Here is a 20,351-nt window from a genome sequence, read left to right as displayed (position 1 = left end):
ACAGATGGCTGTGGAGACCAAGTCATTGGGTATTTTTAAGGTGAAGATTGGCAGATCCTTGATTAGACAATAGATGCAGGAGGAGGCCATTCGTTTCTGCCTTCTCCCCATACCCCCTGACTCCGCTATCCTTAAGAGCTCTATCCAGCTCTCTCTTGAATGCATTTAGATAATTGGCCTCCACTGCCTTCTGAGGCAGAGAATTCCACAGATTCGCAACTCTCTGACTTAGTACGGGTGATCAGGGGTATGGAGAGAAGGCAGGTACAGGCTATTCTCCCCCCCCTGACGTCAGTCTGAAGAAGGGTCTCGACCAGAAACGTCACCCGATCCTTCTCTCCCGAGATGCTGCCTGACCCGCTGAGTTACTCCAGCGTCTTGTGTCTACCTTCCATTTGGACCAGCATCTGCGGTTTTTACCCAAAATAAAGAGCCACTTGGCCACTGAATGATGTCCGTGGCTCCTTACCTGCTCCTTCTGGTAGAGTAGCTGATGCTCCCTGCGGAGAATGTTCTCGTAACACATGGAGTACGTCTCGAAGTTACTGCGTTCCCTTCCCATCACATCGCACGCCAGCCTCAGGAGGCAGTCACTCAAGTGATCTTTGCCGAACGTAATCTGGCAAAGATACCAAAAAACATTTGCAAGACGTTATAAGGACGAGACACACCCTGGTCACTCCCTCTTCCCCCCCCTCTCCCATCGGGCAAACCAACCAACCATCACACAAACCAACCTCCCTTCTACTGACTCCATCTACACCTCACGCTGCCTCGGCAAGGCCAGCAGCATAATCAAGGACCAGTCGCACCCTGGCCACTCCCTCTTCTCCCCTCTCCCATCAGGCAAAAGGTACAGAAGTGTGAAAACGCACACCTCCAGATTCAGGGACAGTTTCTTCCCAGCTGTTATAGAAACATAGAAACATTGAAAATAGGTGCAGGAGTAGGCCATTCCAATGAACTGGCCTCAACTACCTTCTGTGGCAGAGAATTCCACAGATTCATCATTCTCTGTGTGAAAAAAAACGTTCTCATCTCGGTCCTAAAAGACTTCCCCCTTATCCTTAAACTGTGACCCCCTTGTTCTGGACTTCCCCAACATCGGGAACAATCTTCCTGCATCTAGCCTGTCCAACCCCTTAAGAATTTTGTAGGTTTCTATAAGATCCCCCCTCAATCTTCTAAATTCCAGCGAGTACAAGCCGAGTCTATCCAGTCTTTCTTCATATGAAAGTCCTGCCATCCCAGGAATCAATCTGGTGAACCTTCTCTGTACTCCCTCTATGGCAAGAATGTCTTTCCTCAGATTAGGAGACCAAAACTGTACGCAAACTGTCGCGTACAGTTATCAGGCAACTGAACCATCCTACCACAACCAGAGAGCAGTGCTGAACTACTATCTACCTCTTTGGTGATTATCTTTGATCAGACTTTACTGGCTTTATCTTGCACTAAACGTTATTCCCTTATCTATCTATCTTTACACTGTAAATGGCTCGATTGTAATCGTGTGTTGTCTTTTCGCTGACTGGTCAGCACGCAACAAAAGCTTTTCACTGTACCTCAGCACACGTGACTATAAACTAAACTGAGCTGAATTGAACTAATAAGTATTCTGATCTCTGTTCATCTACAGCCATCAGCCAAAACATTATGACCTGATGAGCCAAAACATTATGCCCACCTGCCTAATTTGCTGTTGGTCCTCCGTGTGCAGCCCCATACGCAGCAGGGTGCGATGCACTGTGTATTGTGACACATTCCTCCCGTGACTACCATTAACATTTTCTGTGACTTGTGCCACAGTCGACCTTCTGTCGGTTCGGACCAGACGGGATAGCCTTCGTTGCCCTCGAGCATCGATGAGCCTTGGGCGCCCAACACCCTGTCTGTCGCCGGTTTGTGGTTTGTCCCTCCTCGGACCACTGTCGGTAGGTACTCACCACTGCTGACCGGGAGCACCCCACAAGCCTTGCCGTTTCAGAGATGCTCTGACCTAGTTGTCTGGCCATAACAATTTGGCCCTTGTCAAAGTCGATCAGGTCTTTACTCCTGCCCATTTCTTCTGCATCCAACACATCAACTTCAAGAACTGACTGTTCACTTGCTGCCTAATATATCCCACCCCTTGACAGGTGCCATTGTAAGATAACCAATGTTTGTTCACTTCGCCTGTCACTGGTGATGTTTTGGCTGATCGGTGTATATCGGTAACATTGTAAACATTGTTTTCCAGAATTGCTTTCCCCCAGTCCACTAAAAGAAAATATGATCCCAATTCTATCAACATTCTTCTGTTCTTTTGTTGGCAATAACTAAACTCCAGTCAATAGTTTTAGTTTAGTTTTAGAGATACAGCGCAGAAACAAGTCCTTCGGCCCACCGAGTCCGCGCCGACCAGCGATCCCCGCACACTAACACTATCCTACACACACTAGGGACAATTTACATGTGTGCCAAACCAATTATCCTGCAAACCTGCACGTCTTTGGAGTGTGGGAGGAAACTGAAAATCTCGGTGAAATCCCACGCAGGTCACGGGGAGAACGTGCAAACTCCGCACAGACGGCGCCCGTAGTCAGGATCGAACACGAACAATAGAACAGAGATACAGCGCGGAAACAGACCCTCCGGCCCACCAAATCCATACTGACCAGCGCTCACCCCGCACACTTGCACTATCCTACACACTAGGGACGATTTACAATGAACAGAAGCCCATCAACCTACAAACCTGCATGTCTTTGGAGTGTGGGAGGAAACCGGAGCACCCGGAGAAAACCCACACGGTCACGGGGAGAGGGTACAAACTCCGTACAGACAGCACCCGCGGTCAGGATGGAACCCGGGTCTCTGGCGCTGTGAGGCAGCAACTCTACCGCTGCGCCACCGTGCTGCCCTGAACTCTTGACTAATTCTTGACTCCAGAAACAAGCCTAGCAACTAGGGTTGCCAACTTCCTCACTCCCAAATAAGGGACAAAGGGTGACGTCACCGCCCCGCTCCCCACGTGATCTCACCCAGCCAGCGGCCATGTGCTCCCGCTCCACCAATGGCGGTTGCCCGGGTCGGGAGGCGGGTGGCTACGTAACCTCCATTAGGCGGCGCCCAGGCCTCCGGACCTACACTGTCCGGGCCTACACCGTCAGGGACTACAGCGGACCCGGGCTACAGTGTCTGGGCCTACAGTGAATGGACCTACAGTGTCCGGGCCTACAGTGTCCGGGCCTACATTGTCCGGGCCTACAGTGTCCGGGCCTACAGTGACCGGGCCGACAGTGACCGGGCCGACAGTGTCCGGGCCGACAGTGTCCGGGCCGACAGTGTCCGGGCCGACAGTGTCCGGGCCGACAGTGCATGGGTTTACAGTGTCCGGGCCTACAGTGTCCAGGCCTACAGCGCCGTCTGGGCCTAATACGGGACAAGGGTGGTCCCATACTAGCAACTGTGACCCATTACTAACAGGGCACAAAATAGACCATTATCTTGAGATTTTTACCATCTAGGAAGTTAGGTTAGTTTCTTACCTCATTCTCAGACTCGCACGAATGTTCCTTCAGCCTCTGAACAAATGTTTCCACGATCTGAGGCCTTGCGATGGGGAAGTTTTCCGTCATGACCGAATGTTTCCAATCGTCTGCAGGATAGAGGAAATGCAAGTGCAAGCTGCAGTCTTTACCCTTTTTAATCATTGTATTCATAGCAGGGGTGGCGCAGCGGTGGAGTTGCTGCCTCACAGCGCCAGAGACCCCGTGGGGCGGCACGGTGGCGCAGCGGTGGAGTTGCCGCCTTACAGCGAATGCAGCGCCGGAGACCCGGGTTCAATCTCCACTACGGGTGCTGTCTGTACGGAGTTTGTACGTTCTCCCCGTGACCTGCGAGAGTTGTGAATCTGTGGAATTCTCTGCCTCAGAAGTGCAGGCTAGTTCTCTGAATGCATTCAAGAGAGAGCTAGATAGAGCTCTTAAGGATAGCGGAGTCAGGGGGTATAGGGAGAAGGTAGGAACGGGTTACTGATTGTGGGTGATCAGCCATGATCACATTGAATGGCGGTGCTGGCTCGAAGGGCCGAATGGCCTCCTCCTGCACCTATTGTCTATTGTCATCCTTGGTGTAAAAAGTTACCCTTCAGATTCCTACTAAATATATCCTCCACCACCCCAAACCTGTGTCCTCTGGTCCTCGATTCCCCTACTCTGGGTAAAAGACTGAGCATCTACCCGATCTATTCCTCTCATGATTTTGTACACCTCTATAAGATCACCCCTCATCCTCCTGCGCTCCAAGGAATAGAGTCCCAACCTGCTGAACCTCTCCCTATAGCTCACACCCTCTAGTCCTGGCAACATCCTGGTAAATCTTCCCTGAACCCTCTCCAGCTTGACAACATCTTTCCTATAACATGGGGCCCAGAACTGAACACAATATTCTTAATGTGGCCTCACCAACGTCTTATACAACTGCAACATGACCTCCCGACATCTACACTCAACACTCTGACTGATGAAGGCCAATGTGCCAAAAGCCTTTTTGACCACCTTATCTACCTGTGATACCACTTTCAACGAACAATATACCTGCGCTCCTAGATCCCTTTGCAGCTTGACAACATAAGGTGCAAAGGAATAGGAGCAGAATTAGGGCATTCGGACATGCCATTAGCTTTCTTCACTGCCTGCTGTACCTGCATGCCAACGTTCAGTGACTGGTGTACAAGGACACCAAGGTCACTTCCCCTTTACCTAACCTGACACCATTGGCACCGGTACTAATCTAGAATCGTTCCCATAACATGGTGGCCAGAGATGAACACAACAGGTCGGATTCTTTACCCGTTGGCAGTGTGGCCTCTCCTCTGGCTCTCTCCGACACAACAAGAGTCAACTCCCTGGCGATCTTTTTCTGCAGTTCACGGATCATGTAACACTCCATACTCTCCAGGAGTTTGTGCAGCTGCAACATGCAATAAAGACATATGTTTCATTCAGTTATGTTCGTAAGTTCATAAGTGATGGGAGCAGAATTAGGCCATTCAGCCCATTTCAAGAGAGAGTTAGATTTAGCTCTTACGGGCTAAAGGAATCAAGGGATACGGGGAGAGAGCAGGAACGGGGTACTGATTGTGGATGATCAGTCATGATCATATTGAATAGGCTTGTATACACTGGAATTTAGAAGGATGAGAGGGTATCTTATTGAAACATAATATACGGGCGGCACGGTGGCGCAGCGGAAGAGTTGCTGCCTTACAGCGAATGCAGCGCCGGAGACTCAGGTTCGATCCCAACTACTGGCGCCGTCTGTACGGAGTTTGTACGTTCTCCCCGTGACCTGCGTGGGTTTTCTCCGAGATCTTCGGTTTCCTCCCACACTCCAAAGACGTACAGGTATGTAGGTTAATTGGCTGGGCAAATGTAAAAAAAATTGTCCCTAGTGTGTGTAGGATAGTGTTAGAGTGCGGGGATCGCTGGGCGGCGCGGACCCGGTGGGCCGAAGGGCCTGTTTCCGCGCTGTGTCTCTAAATCTAAATCTAAAATCTAAAAAATCGAAATCTATAAGATTATTAAGGGGTTGGACACGTTAGAGGCAGGAAACATGTTCCCAATGTTGGGGGAGTCCAGAACAAGGGGCCACAGTTTAAGAATAAGGGGTAGGCCATTTAGAACGGAGATGAGGAAAAACTTTTTCAGTCAGAGAGTTGTGAATCTGTGGAATTCTCTGCCTCAGAAGGCAGTGGAGGCCAATTCTCTGAATGCATTCAAGAGAGAGCTAGATAGAGCTCTTAAGGATAGCGGAGTCAGGGGGTATGGGGAGAGGGCAGGAACGGGGTACTGATTGAGAATGATCAGCCATGATCACATAGAATGGCGGTGCTGGCTCGAAGGGCCTCCTCCTGCACCTACTGCCTATTGTCTACTCTACTACTAACCTACTGACTCCCACAGGACTATCTGGACTCCACTTCTTCCCTCCCTGTCTCCTGCCCTTCCCTCCTGACCCAAAGTGACCGGTCCGTGTGGTAGTCCTTCATGCCCACACGCGCAACCCACCTGCCGACTCTTTGTTTCCATCTCTGACGTGCCCTCGGGTGGCAGCAGTGGCCGATTGTCCATCATCATCCTCTCGGTCTCGGCCTCCATGCCTGCGCGGCAGACCAGCGGCATCAGGGCCGGGTACAGGATTTCCACCCTGCAACGCGCAATCACGTCTTCAATTGCATTGATCTTCCGTCAGAGCCATCAGTAGCTCTTGACCTTCGCCATCAGCAAAGACTTTGGTGCCCACTGTTTAGTTTGCTCTCGTGGGCTGGGGCTGGGGTTGGGTTGTGATTTACTGGACAGTGCCCTCTGGTGATGATCTCCCCCTGGAGATTCCCTTTCACCGCGTACTGCCCCTTCAGTCTGGCCTGCGGTCCCATCTCCCTCGTCCAAATCTATTCGCCTTCACACCTGCCCTTCTGTAGATTCGTCAAAGTCAGTCAGGGTCCACCCGAGGTTGGGGTTTATGCTCGGTTCAGGCCACTGGGCTCTTGCGTCTGTAACTCTTCAATCCTTGCCCTCTCTGCCGTCTCTGCCCTCTTCCTGCGCCCAGTTAGGGCGAAGGTTAGGTTGTGATTTATTGGACAGTGGGATAAAATGGTTGGGGTGGGGATGGGGGTGGGGTTGGGGTATGGGGGTAGGGGTAGGGGTAGGGGTGGGGGTAGGGGTTGGGGTGGGGTGCGGGTTGGGGTGGGGGTGGGGTGGGGGTGGGGGTAGGGGTGGGGGTTGGGTATGGGTGGCGTGGGGGTGGGGGGTTGGGGGGTGGTGGTGCGGGGTGGGGGTTGGGTTGGGGTTGGGGTGGTGTGCGGGTTGAGGTGGGGGGTTGGGGTTGGGGGGTTGGGGGTTGGGGGTGGGGATGGGGGTTGGGGGTGGGGGTTGGGGGTTGGGGGTGGGGGTTGGGGGTGGGGGTGGGGGGTGGGGGTTGGGGGTGGGGGTTGGGGTGGGGGTTGGGGGTTGGGGGTGGGGGTTGGGGTTGGGGGTTGGGGGTGGGGGGTGGGGATGGGGGTAGGGGGTGGGGTTGGGGATGGGGGTGGGAGTGGGGGGTGGGGGGGATGGGGGTGGGGTTGGATTGGGTTTGGTTACATTTGGTTTAGTCTCGTCCTGGTTTAGATTAGTTTGTTGTCAGTACTAGTGTAGATGGAGTCACCACTATTATCACTGACCAGATAATTTCAACCATAGGGCCGGCACGGTGGTGCAGCGGTAGAGTTGCTGCCTCACAGCGCCAGAGACCCGGGTTCCATCCCGACTACGGGTGCTGTCTGTACAGAGTTTGTACCTTCTCCCTGTGACCCGCGTGGGTTTTCTCCGGGTTCTCCGGTTTCCTCCCATACTCCAAAGACGTGCAGGTTTGTAGGTTAATTGGCTTGGTTTAATTGTAAATTGTCCCTAGTGTGTGCAGGATAGTGTTAGTGTGCGGGGATCGCTGGTCGGCGTGGACTCGGTGGGCCGAAGGGCCTGTTTCCACGCTGTATCTCTGAACTACATTAAATCTGCAGGTTTGAATCTCACCTGTATAATTTGCAGAACTGTTTGTAGAGGGCAGCAGAGTTGATCTCTTCCACCCCGAGCTTCAGCCTGCCCCACTCCTCCTTCAACACCTCCAGCTGTTTCCACACTATCAGGAAGGACTTCAGCGCCTTGTACATCCCTATGGGCTCAGCTGCTTTTGAGGTGGTCGCGATGTTGTTGGTGGGTGACTGCACTCCATCTGTTTCTTCTTCAATGGCAGAGTCCTGGCGTAAACAGCGAGGATCAGAAATTGGAGCAGAATTAGGCCATTCGGCCCATCGAGTCTACTCTGTCATTCAATCATGGCTGATCTATCTCTCCCTCCAAACCCCATTCTCCTGCCTTCTCCCCACAACCCCTGACACCCGTACTAATCAAAAATCTATCTATCTCTGCCTTAACAATATCCACTGACTTGTGGCCTCCACAGCCGTCTGTGGCAATGAATTCCACAGATTCACCACCCTCTGACTAAAGACATTCCTCCTCATCTCCTTCCTCCTTTAATTCTAAGGCTATGACCTCTAGTCCTAGACTCGGCCACCTGTGGAAACATCCACCCCCTCCCCTGACATCAGTCTGAAGAAGGGTCTTGACCCGAAACGTCGCCCATTCCTTCTCTCCAGAGATGCTGCCTGACCTGCTGAGTTACTCCAGCATTTTGTGTCAGTCTTGGATGACGTCAGATCCTAACATTGTCATCCTGCTCGTTCTAACGCAGCGTCCACTGAGGGCAATTGCCGAATGCTTTTACCTCGTCCGTTTTGGCTTCCCGCGCATCCGCCTCGGCCCCATCCTTCCCGGGAAAGGGAGACGCGTCCGTCCCACTCTGCAACGCATCTTCCATCAGCAGAGACAACCCCAGAAGCTCGGCATTAGCCACGATCCGGTCACGGTCGTTCAGCCCGCTCAAACACATCTGCATCCCAGAGAGTGGCGAGCAACACCAGCAAACAAGCCGTTAGCTTAACAATCATAATCATACTTTATCAGTCAAGTACGTTCTGCAACGTTTACCATCGAAACGTATAAGATTATTGGAGATCTTATCGAAACGTATAAGATTATTAAGGGGTTGGACACGTTAGAGGCAGGAAACATGTTCTCAATGTTGGGGGAGTCCAGAACAAGGGGCCACAGTTTAAGAATAAGGGGTAGGCCATTTAGAACGGAGATGAGGAAAAACTTTTTCAGTCAGAGAGTTGTGAATCTGTGGAATTCTCTGCCTCAGAAGGCAGTGGAGGCCAATTCTCTGGATGCATTCAAGAGAGAGCTGGATAGAGCTCTTAAGGATAGCGGAGTCAGGGGGTATGGGGAGAAGGCATGAACGGGGTACTGATTGTGAATGATCAGCCATGATCATATTGAATGGCGGTGCTGGCTCGAAGGGCCGAATGGCCTCCTCCTGCACCTATTGTCTATTACAGTCGTACCAATTAAAAGCAACAGGACACCCAAAATACATTATAACATGAACATCCTTGTTATTGGCCAAGTATGTACACATACGAGGAATGTGCCTTGGTGCTCCGCTCACAAGTAACAACACGACATACGGTAAACAATTAAGAATAAAGCATAAAACACTAAGAATACAACGTTATAGTTTAAACACGTGAGTGAAATAAAATACCAGAGCAAAAAGAGACTACAGACTTTGGTTATTGATTAGAACTATCACTCGTGGAAAAAAAGCTGTTTTTATGTCCGGCTGTGGCTGCTTTGACAGTCCGGTCCAGAGGGAAGTGCTTCAAAGAGATTGTGGCCAGGGTGAGAGGGGTCAGAGATGATCTTGCCCGCTCGCTTCCTGGCCCTTGCAGTGTACAGTTCGTCAATGGGGGGAAGGTTGCAGCCAACAACCTTCTCAGCTGTGTGAACGATCCGTTGCAGCCTCCGGATGTCGTGCTTGGTGGCTGTGCCATGATGGACGGACTCAATGATGGCAGTAAAGCACTGGACCATCATTGCCTGTGGCAGATTGTGTTTCCTCAGCTGCCGCAGGAAGTACGTCCTCTGTTGGGCCTTTTTGAATGTGGAGTCGATGGTGGCCCCCCATTTAAGGTCCCTGGAGATGATGGTTCCAAGGAACTTGAATGACTCCACAGATGTGACTATGGTGTTGTTGATGGTGAGTGGGGGGAGGGGAGGGGGAGCTTCTCCTAAAGTCTACAATCAGTTCTATTGCCTTGAGAGCATTGAGCTCCAGGTTGTTGCGATGGCACCAGGACGCCAGCTGTGTCACTTCCCCTCTGTAGGCAGATTCCTCCCCATCCTGGATCAGTCCAATCAGGGTAGTGTCATCCGCAAACTTGGAAATGACACAACAATGGTATATGAACGGAAAGCACCTGCGAAGGTGCACTGGGTTGAAGAGGAGGTGACCCTACCTGTACACTGTACTCGATGCTCTGCAGGTTACTGATCATTCCTGGTACAAGCCCTTCCCTCGCTAGGAACGATCGCCAGGGAAACAGCATGAGAGCCTGGAACAGAAGATACCTTGGGATCAAGAATAGAACCTACGCTGCACTGGCTCAGTCTTTCAACACACGACAGTCCCGCCATTCCGGGAATTAACCTAGTGAACCTACGCTGCACGCCCTCCATAGCAAGAATATCCTTCCTCAAATTTGGAGACCAAAACTGCACACAGTACACCAGGTGCGGTCTCACCAGGGCCCGGTACAACTGTAGAAGGACCTCTTTGCTCCTATACTCAACTCCTCTTGTTATGAAGGCCAACATTCCATTGGCTTTCTTCACTGCCTGCTGTACCTGCATGCTTCCTTTCAGTGACTGATGCACTGGGACACCCAGATCTCGTTGTACGTCCCCTTTTCCTACCTTAGGTTCAAGAATAGAAGCAATCATAGAAACATAGAAAATAGGTGCAGGAGGAGGCCGTTCGGCCCGTCAAGCCAACACCGCCATTCATTGTGATCATGGCTGATCATCCACAATCAGTAACCTGTGCCTGCCTTCTCCCCATATCCCTTGTTTCCACTAGCCCCCAAGAGCTCTATCTAACTCTCTCTTAAATTCATCCAGTGAATTGGCCTCCACTGCCCTCTGTGGCAGAGAATTCCACAAATTCACAACTCTCTGAGTGAAAAAGTTCCTTCTCACCTCAGTTTTAAATGGCCTCCCTTTTATTCTTAGACTGTGTGGCCCCTGGTTCTGGACTCGCCCAACATTGGGAACATTTTTCCTACATCTAGCTTGTCCAGTCCTTTTACAATTTTATATGTCTCTATAAGATCCCCTCTCATCCTTCTACATTCCAGTGAATACAAGCCTAGTCTTTTCAATCTTTCCTCATATGACAGTCCCGCCATCCCAGGGATCAATCTCGTGAACCTACGCTGCACTGCCTCAATTACAAGGATGTCCTTCCTCCAATTAGGAGACCAAAGCTGTACACTATACTCCAGATGTGGTCTTACCAGGGCCCTATACAACTGCAGAAGAACCTCTTTACTCCTATACTGAAATCCTCTCGTTATGAAGGCCAACATGCCATTAGCTTTCTTCACTGCCTGCTGTACCTGCACGCTTACTTTCAGCGACTTGTGTACAAGGACACCCAGGTCTCGCTGCACTTCTCCATTACCTAACCTGACACCATTGAGATAATAATCTGCCTCCTAGTTTTTGCCTTTAAAATATCCATTGACTTGGCCTCCACAGCCGTCTGTGGCAAAGAATTCCACAGGTTCACCACCCTCTGACTAAAGAAATTCCTCCTCATCTCCTTCCTAAAGGAACATCCTTTAATTCTGAGGCTACGGCCTCTGGCCCTAGACTGTCCCACTGGTGGAAACATCCTCTCTACATCCACTCTATCCAGGCCTTTCTCTATTCGGTAAAACTTTTGTTCTATCCAGTCAAGTTAGGCAATACTATTTGAGGATAGGTGGCAAAATCTCTTCCATAATAACTCCCAACACTGGTACCAAAGCAATTTTAAAAGACACTAACTAGCCCGAGTGGACCCGTTGGGTCCAAGCCCCTCCTGATTGCCATTCCGCCACCTTCCGGTCCCGCCTCTTCAGCTCTCCTCACCCCCCCCCCCCTCATTGGCCGCCACTCCCGTAACTCGTGTGGGTCCCATCACCTCCCCCTCCTTCTGGTCCCGCCTCTTCTGCTCTCTTGACCCCTCCCCCCTCATTGGCTGCCACTCCCATCACTCGGGCGGGTCCTGCCCCCGGCGGCCATCTTGGGCACGGCAAGTGAAAAAGGCATTTATTAAAGTTGAAAACTTCATTTTTAAACTTTAAAAAGTGAATAACATTTAAAATATAACAACCATTTGAACTGCAGACCAATGGTGAGTAAGGTGGGCCTAAAACTGTTGCGTTATCATGTACCGCTTTGGCTGTATTTCGGGAACAAATCTATCCACAAACCCACAAACCAACAAATCAACAAACCCACAAATATACAAGATGAGAGTTTTAGTAATACATAGGTTAGGGCAGGTACATGGATAGGAAGGTTTAGAGGGATATGGGCCAAACGCAGGCAGGTGGGACTAGCTTAGAATTTAAACTTTACTTTCAAGAGACAGTGCGGAAACAGGCCCTTCGGCCCAACGAGTCCGGACCAACCAGTGACCACCCCATACACTGGCACGATCCTACACACACTAGGGACAATTTTCCAAGAAAACAGAAGCCAATTAACCTACAAACCTGCAGTGTGGGAGGAAACCGGAGCACCTGTAGGAAACCCACACAGTTCATGGGGGAGAAGGTACAAACTCCGTACAGACAGCACCGGTAGTCAGGATTGTACGCGGGTCTCCGGCACTGCGAGGCAGCAACTCTACCGCTGCGCCATAAGTGTGGTTGGGCAGGTTTGGCCAGCGTCCATCACTGACCTTGTGACTCCAGGCATCTAAAGGCTCAGGCAGGGGAAGTGAGGACGAGTAGAGGCTGCTGATCACAGAGCTACTCATGGGGGGCAGTGCTCCATACATGCCATCTGTCACTGCCTGGAACCCTGCCACGCTGCCAGTGGAAAGGAACACCTCCCTGTAGAAACATAGATACATAGAAACGTAGACAACAGGTGCAGGAGGAGGCCATTCGGCCCTTCAATAGACAATAGACAACAGGTGCAGGAGGAGGCCGTTCGGCCCTTCAATAGACAATAGACAACAGGTGCAGGAGGAGGCCATTCGGCCCTTCGAGCCAGCAAAGCCATTCATTGTGATCACGGCTGATCATCCACAATCAGTAACCCGTGCCTGCCTTCTCCCCATATCCCTTGATTCCGCTAGCCCCTAGAGCTCTGTCTAACTCTCTTTTAAATTCATCCAGTGAATTGGCCTCCACTGCCCTCTGTGGCAGAGAATTCCACAAATTCACAACTTCTCTGGTTAGAAAATGTTTTTTCCTCACCTCAATTTTAAATGGCCTCCCCTTTATTCTTGGACTGTGTGGCCCCTGGTTCTGGACTCCCCCAACATTGGGAACATTTTTCCTGCATCTAGCTTGTCCAGTCCTTTTATAATTTTACACGTTTCTATAAGATCCCCTCTCATCCTTCTAAACGCCAGTCAACGGAAAGACAATACATGATTACAATCGAGCTGTCCACAGTTTACAGACACAAGGTAAAGGGAATAAACGCTGCTGTTGGAGTAGAGATTTAAAAGAGTGGAGCTATTATGATGCGTGATTGCAGATACATTTCTGTGACCAGCACACAAAGAGTTGCCTGGGTTGGACGCCATCTTGGATCACTTGGACAGGTTGGAAGTCAGAGATTATGGGGCAAAGGCAGGAGAATGGAGTTGAGAGAGAGAGATAGATCAGCCACGATTGAATGGCAGAGTAGACTTGATGGGCCGAATGGCCTAATTCTGGTCCCAGAACATGAACTTTTGTGTGTTTCATATAGGTTTGCCAACTGTCCCGTATTAGCCAGGACATCTCATATTTTGGGCTAAATTGGTTTGTCCCGTATGGAACCACCCTTGTCTCGTATTAGGCCTGGGGGGGCGCTGTCGGCCCGGACACTGTAGGCCCGGACGCTGTAGGCCCGGACGCTGTAGGTGCGGACAGTGATGGCTCGAACAGTGATGGCCCAGACAGTGATGGCCCGGACGCTGTAGGCCCGGATGCCGTAGGCCCGGACGCCGTAGGCCCGGACGCCGTAGGCCTGGACGCCGTAGGCCCAGACGCTGTAGGCCCGGACGCTGTAGGCCCGGACAGTGTAGGCCCGAGTACCGCCTAACGGCCCGGGCGGCCACCATTGGTGGAGCAGGAGCACGTGGCCGCTGGCTGGGTGAGGTCACGAAGGGCGCGGGGCGGTGACGTCACCTTGTCCCTTATTTGGGAGTGAGGAAGTTGGCAACCCCTAGTTTCATAGCAGACCATCCCAGACAATGAAGACAATGAAGCTGTTACCTGATTAGGTGGCGAACGGCAGCATCAAACTGCAGGAACATCACGTCCCTCCTGAGGGACAGGAGCGTGGCGATGGCCGCTGGGTCGCGGGGGTTCTGTAGCTTATCCACCTGACCCTGAATCTCCTGTAGCTCCCAGCCTGCCCCGGGGGTGGGTCGGTGCAGCAAACAGAGACAAGATGTGAGAACCAACACACGGAAACATAGACAATAGGTGCAGGAGGAGGCCAGCACCGCCATTCAATGTGATCATGGCTGATCATTCTCAATCAGTACCCCGTTCCTGCCTTCTCCCCATACCCCCTGACTCCGCTATCCTTAAGAGCTCTATCTAGCTCTCTCTTGAAGGCATTCAGAGAATTGGCCTCCACTGCCTTCTGAGGCAGAGAATTCCACAGATTCACAACTCTCTGACTGAAAATGTTTTTCCTCATCTCAATTCTAAATGGCCTACCCCTTATTCTTAAACTGTGGCCCCTTGTTCTGGACTCCCCCAACATTGGGAACATGTTTCCTGCCTCTAACGTGTCCAACCCCTTAATAATCTTATATGTTTCGATAAGATCTCCTCTCATCCTTCTAAATTCCAGTGTATACAAGCCTAGTCGCTCCAGTCTTTCAACATACGACAGTCCCGCCATTCCGGGAATTAACCTAGTAAACCGACGCTGCACGCCCTCAATAGCAAGAATATCCTTCCTCAAATTTGGAGACCGAAACTGCACACAGTACTTCTTCTCCCCATATCCCTTAATTCCACTAGCCCCTAGAGCTCTATCCAACTCTCTCTTAAATCGGCCTCCACTGCCCTCTGTGGCACAGAATTCCACAAACTCACAACTCTCTGAGTGAAAAAGTTTCTTCTCACCTCAGTTTTAAATGGCCTCCCCTTTATCTGGCTGCCCATGAGCTGTGGAGATATTCACAAAATGCTGGAGTAACTCAGCAGGTCAGGCAGCATCTCGGGAGAGAAGGAATGGGTGACGTTTCGGGTCGAGACCCTTCTTCAGACTGATGTCGGGGGTGGGACAAAGGAAGGATATAGGTGGAGACAGGAAGATAGAGGGAGATCTGGGAAGGAGGAGGGGAAGGGAGGGACAGAGGAGCTATCTGAAGTTGGAGAAGTCAACGTTCATACCACCGGGCCGCAAACTGCCCAGGCGAAATATGAGGTGCTGCTCCTCCAATTTCCGGCGGGCCTCACTATGGCACTGGAGGAGGCCCATGACAGAGAGGTCAGACTGGGAATGGGAGGGGGAGTTGAAGTGCTGGGCCACCGGGAGATCAGTGGCGTTAATGCGGACCGAGCGCAGGTGTTCAGCGAAGCGATCGCCGAGCCTGCGCTTGGTTTCGCCGATATAGATGAGTTGACATCTAGAGCAGCGGATGCAATAGATGAGGTTGGAGGAGGTGCAGGTGAACCTCTGTCTCACCTGGAAAGAATGTTTGGGTCCTTTGATGGAGTTGAGGGGGGAGGTAAAGGGACAGGTGTTGCATCTCGTGCGGTTGCAAGGGAAAGTGCCCGGGGTTAGGGTGGTTTGGGTAGGAAGGGACGAGTGGACCAGGGAGTTGCGGAGGGAACGGTCTCTGCGGAATGCAGAGAGGGGAGGGGATGGGAAGATATGGCCAGTGGTGGGGTCCTGTTGTAGGTGACGGAAATGTTGGTGGATGATATGTTGGATCCGCTGGCTGGTGGGGTGGAAGGTGAGAACGAGGGGGATCCTGTCCTTGTTGCGAGTGGGGGGATGGGGAGCAAGAGCGGAGCTGCGGGATGTAGAAGAGACCCTAGTGAGAGCCTCATCTATAATGGAGGAGGGGAAGCCCCGTTTTCTGAAAAACGAGGACATCTCGGAAGCCCTAGTCTGAAACACCTCATCCCGGGCACAGATGCGGCGTAGACGGAGGAATTGGGAGTAGGGGATAGACTTTTTGCAGGGGACCGGGTGGGAAGAAGTGTAGTCCAGATAGCTGTGCGAGTCGGTGGGCTTGTAATAAATGTCCGTCACTAATTTTTCTCCTGTGATGGAGATGGTGAGGTCCAGAAACGGGAGGGAGATGTCAGAGATAGTCCAGGTATATTTAAGGGCAGGATGGAAATTGGAGGTGAAGTGTATAAAGTCAGTGAGTTCTGCATGGGTGCAAGAGGTAGCACCAATGCAGTCGTCGATGTAGCGGAGGTAGAGTTCGGGGATGGGGCCAGTGTACGTCTGGAACAGGGATTGTTCGACGTACCCGACAAAGAGGCAGGCGTAGCTAGGGCCCATGCGAGTGCCCATAGCTACGCCTCTGGTTTGGAGGAAGTGGGAGGAGTCAAAGGAGAAGTTGTTGAGGGTAAGAACCAGCTCTGCTAGGCGGAGGAGAGTGTTGGTCGATGGGGATTGGCTGGTTCTACGGTCGAGGAAGAAACGGAGGGCTTCGAGACCATCCTTGTGGGGGATGGAAGTGTAGAGTGACTGGACATCCATGGTGAAAATGAGGGAGTGGGGGCCTGGGAACCGGAAGTTATCCAGGAGATGGAGAGCGTGTGAGGTGTCTTGGACGTAGGTGGGGAGGGATTTGACCAGGGGGGATAGGATGGAGTCGAGGTAGGTAGAGATAAGTTCGGTGGGGCATGAGCAGGCAGAGACAATGGGTCTGCCGGGACAATTGTGTTTGTGGATTTTGGGTAGGAGGTAGAATCGGGCCGTGCGGGGCTGGGGAACTATGAGATTGGAGGCACTGAGGGGTAGTTCGCCGGAGTTGGTGAGGTCGGTGATGGTGCTGCTGATGAAGGTCTGGTGTTCATCGGTGGGGTCATGGTCCAGGGATAGGTAGGAAGAGGTGTCTGATAGTTGTCGTCTGGCCTCGGTGCGGTAGAGGTCAGCACGCCAGACTACCACAGCCCCTCCCTTGTCAGCGGGTTTAATTATTAAGTCCGGGTTGTTACGGAGTGAGTTGAGGGCTGCACGTTCAGGAGGGGAGAGGTTAGAGTTAGTCAGAGACCGTTCCCTCCGCAACTCCCTGGTCCACTCGTCCCTTCCTACCCAAACCACCCTAACCCCGGGCACTTTCCCTTGCAACCGCACGAGATGCAACACCTGTCCCTTTACCTCCCCCCTCAACTCCATCAAAGGACCCAAACATTCTTTCCAGGTGAGACAGAGGTTCACCTGCACCTCCTCCAACCTCATCTATTGCATCCGCTGCTCTAGATGTCAACTCATCTATATCGGCGAAACCAAGCGCAGGCTCGGCGATCGCTTCGCTGAACACCTGCGCTCGGTCCGCATTAACGCCACTGATCTCCCGGTGGCCCAGCACTTCAACTCCCCCTCCCATTCCCAGTCTGACCTCTCTGTCATGGGCCTCCTCCAGTGCCATAGTGAGGCCCGCCGGAAATTGGAGGAGCAGCACCTCATATTTCGCCTGGGCAGTTTGCGGCCCGGTGGTATGAACGTTGACTTCTCCAACTTCAGATAGCTCCTCTGTCCCTCCCTTCCCCTCCTCCTTCCCAGATCTCCCTCTATCTTCCTGTCTCCACCTATATCCTTCCTTTGTCCCACCCCCGACATCAGTCTGAAGAAGGGTCTCGACCCGAAACGTCACCCATTCCTTCTCTCCCGAGATGCTGCCTGACCTGCTGAGTTACTCCAGCATTTTGTGAATAAATCGATTTGTACCAGCATCTGCAGTTATTTTCTTATATAGCTGTGGAGATATCGTGGGCAGCCGCGGGCAGGAGGCCGAGGGCCCACCCGCCCGGGTGGGTGGCCCAGCCCGCTCTCCCCGTGACCCGCGTGGGTTTCCTCCGGGCGCTCCGGTTTCCTCCCACTTTCCACTGAGGTACAGGTTTGTAGGTTAATTGGCTTTTGCAAATTGCCCCTAGTGTGTAGAATAAAACTAGTGCTCAACTGATCAAACCTGTACGTCTTTGGAGCGTGGGAGGAAACCAGAGCACCCGGAGAAAACCCACGCAGGCACTGTGAGAACGTACACACTCAGTTTCAGTTTCGTTTATTGTCACGTGTACCGAGGTACAGTGAAAAGCTTTTGTTGCGTGCTGTCCCGTCAGAAGACAGACAATACACGATTACAATCGAGCCCATTCATAAGTTCATAAGTGATAAGCGCAGAATTAGGCCATTCGGCCCATCAAGTCTACTCTGCCATTCAATCATGGCTGATCTATCTCTCCCTCCAAACCCCATTCTCCTGCCTTCTCCCCATAACCTCTGACACCCGCACTAATCAAGAATCTATCTATCGCTGCCTTAGAAATATCCATTGACTTGGCCTCCACAGCCGTCTGTGGCAATGAGTTCCACAGATTCACCACCCTTTGAGGGGGGAGAGGGGGAGGGGAAAGGGGAGAGGGGAGAGAGGGAGAGGGGGAGAGGCGGATGGGGGGGAGGGAGAGGGGGAGGGGCGGATGGGGGGGAGGGAGAGGGGGAGAGGGGGAGGGGGGAGAGGGGGAGAGGGGGAGGGGCGGATGGGGGAGGGAGAGGGGAGAGGGGGAGAGTGGGGGAGAGTGGGGGAGAGTGGGGGAGGGGGAGAGGGGAGAGGGGGAGGAGGGGGAGGAGGGGAGAGGGGGGAGGGGGAGGAGGGGGAGAAGGGGAGAGGGGGAACTCACCAATGCCTTCCAGACCTCCCCAGTCGGCGGCCAGCGGCTGCATCTTCCGGGAGCCACCAGTGGGGGAGCCGCCGAGCTGCGCAAAGCAGCAGAGGTAGGAGACAATGTCGTGAAGAGCCGCGGCGATCTCCAGCGCCCGAGTCAAGGCGGAGCGACACACCTGCAGGGCAGCGGAGGGGAGCAAGGTGGAGATGGCATCACACTCTCCGACCCACACACACACACCATCTCCACCGCACAGACGGTCAGTGGGCAAACATTGCAGAGAAACGTGGAAACATAGACGATAGGTGCAGGAGGAGGCCATTCGGCCCTTCGAGCCACCACCGCCATTCACGGTGATCGTGGCTGATCGTCCATGATCAGTAACCCGTGCCCAAAGATACTAGAGGAGCAAGATGGACCACTCCATCGAAAACGCCTATACTGAAGTGTAGTACGCAAAGGAGCGTGACGTCCGCCATTTTAGTAGGCAAAACCCACCATTGGCTATGCCTCTCGCAGTGTGATCAGTGTTGTGGAGGAACAGTGTGTGTGATGATACCATTAAAATGCTGAATATATCTCATCGATCAATTCACAGATTTTTGTTATTTTTCTTTTTAAATGTTTCTGCAAGTTTCTGCCTACTAAAATGGCGCCGTGACGTACTACGGTTTTTAAGGTCAAGTGGTCTATCTTGTTCTGCTCTATTATCTTTGGTCCCGTGCCTGCCTTCTCCCCATATCCCCTGATTCCGCTAGCCCCTAGGGCTCTATCGAACTCTCTTTTAAATTCATCCAGTGAATTGGCCTCCACTGCCTTCTGTGGCAGAGAATTCCACAGATTCACAACTCTCTGGGGGAAAAAGTTTCTTCTCACCTCAGTTTCAAGTGGTCTCCCCTTTATTCTTGGCAGCGCAAAGCTCAGATTAGTTTAGTGACACAGCATGGGATCAAGGATCAAGGATTGCCAAAATGCCCCAAAACACAACAATGATATTCTTATAGACAGTAGACAATAGGTGCAGGAGGAGGCCATTCGGCCCTTCGAGCCAGCACCGCCATTCAATGTGATCATGGCTGATCATTCTCAATCAGTACCCCGTTCCTGCCTTCTCCCCATACCCCCGGACTCTTCTATCAAGAGCTCTATCTAGCTCTCTCTTGAATGCATTCAGAGAATTGTCCTCCACTGCCCTCTGCGGCAGAGAATTCCACAGATTCACAAGTCTCTGACTGAAAAAGGTTTTTTCTCATCTCCATTCTAAATGGCCGACCCCTTGTAAAAGGACAATAGATGTGTAAAGATAGTAACTCTGTAAAATACCATAAACAACAATGAAAAAAAGGGCAGGTTTTGGAGGGATGTGAGCCAAATGTGGGCAGGTGGGACTAGTGTGGATGGGACATTGTTGGCCGGTGTGGGCAAGTTGGGCCGAAGAGCCTGTTTCCACGCTGTATCACTATGACTCTAGGTACAGGATAAGCGTTCTGTACTCTATGATGGTACAAAGACAAGAGCGGAAAAGATGGAGATTTAAAACAATAGTTCAATGGTTCTTTTCTTGTCACGTGTACCAAAGGTACAGTGAAACACATTTTATAATGCAACTACTGCCTAATATTATATATATATCTCCATGTGTTAAATATATGTGTGTGTACATATATATATTTTATTTTATAATACGCCTACTGCCTAATATTATACGTATATATTATATATATTTAAAATAAATATGCACAACACACATATATATCTCCTTGTGTTAAAACTGGTAGGCACGGTGGCGCAG

At 51.7% G+C, this 20,351-nt stretch overlaps 1 protein-coding gene across 1 annotated transcript in view; it reads right to left on the bottom strand.

The window, feature by feature from the left end:
* Nucleotides 1–20,351, bottom strand: part of ccdc162 (coiled-coil domain containing 162) — a 124,037-nt gene that overhangs the window by 22,254 nt on the left and 81,432 nt on the right. The window contains exons 29-38 of the mRNA XM_078400077.1: nt 18,575–18,734; nt 13,967–14,105; nt 12,433–12,586; nt 9,941–10,036; nt 8,308–8,472; nt 7,554–7,777; nt 6,054–6,192; nt 4,836–4,956; nt 3,531–3,640; nt 470–619 (exon numbers count right to left, since the gene is read on the bottom strand). Coding sequence (XP_078256203.1) covers nt 470–619; nt 3,531–3,640; nt 4,836–4,956; nt 6,054–6,192; nt 7,554–7,777; nt 8,308–8,472; nt 9,941–10,036; nt 12,433–12,586; nt 13,967–14,105; nt 18,575–18,734 — 1,458 coding nt within the window. The remainder of the gene's footprint in view (nt 1–469; nt 620–3,530; nt 3,641–4,835; nt 4,957–6,053; nt 6,193–7,553; nt 7,778–8,307; nt 8,473–9,940; nt 10,037–12,432; nt 12,587–13,966; nt 14,106–18,574; nt 18,735–20,351) is intronic.

This window comes from Rhinoraja longicauda, chromosome 5 (genome assembly GCF_053455715.1).
Source record: "Rhinoraja longicauda isolate Sanriku21f chromosome 5, sRhiLon1.1, whole genome shotgun sequence".
NCBI classification, from domain to species: Eukaryota; Metazoa; Chordata; class Chondrichthyes; order Rajiformes; family Arhynchobatidae; genus Rhinoraja; species Rhinoraja longicauda.
Note: the sequence above shows the minus strand (reverse complement) of the source record. Positions and strands in the feature narration are given on the sequence as shown.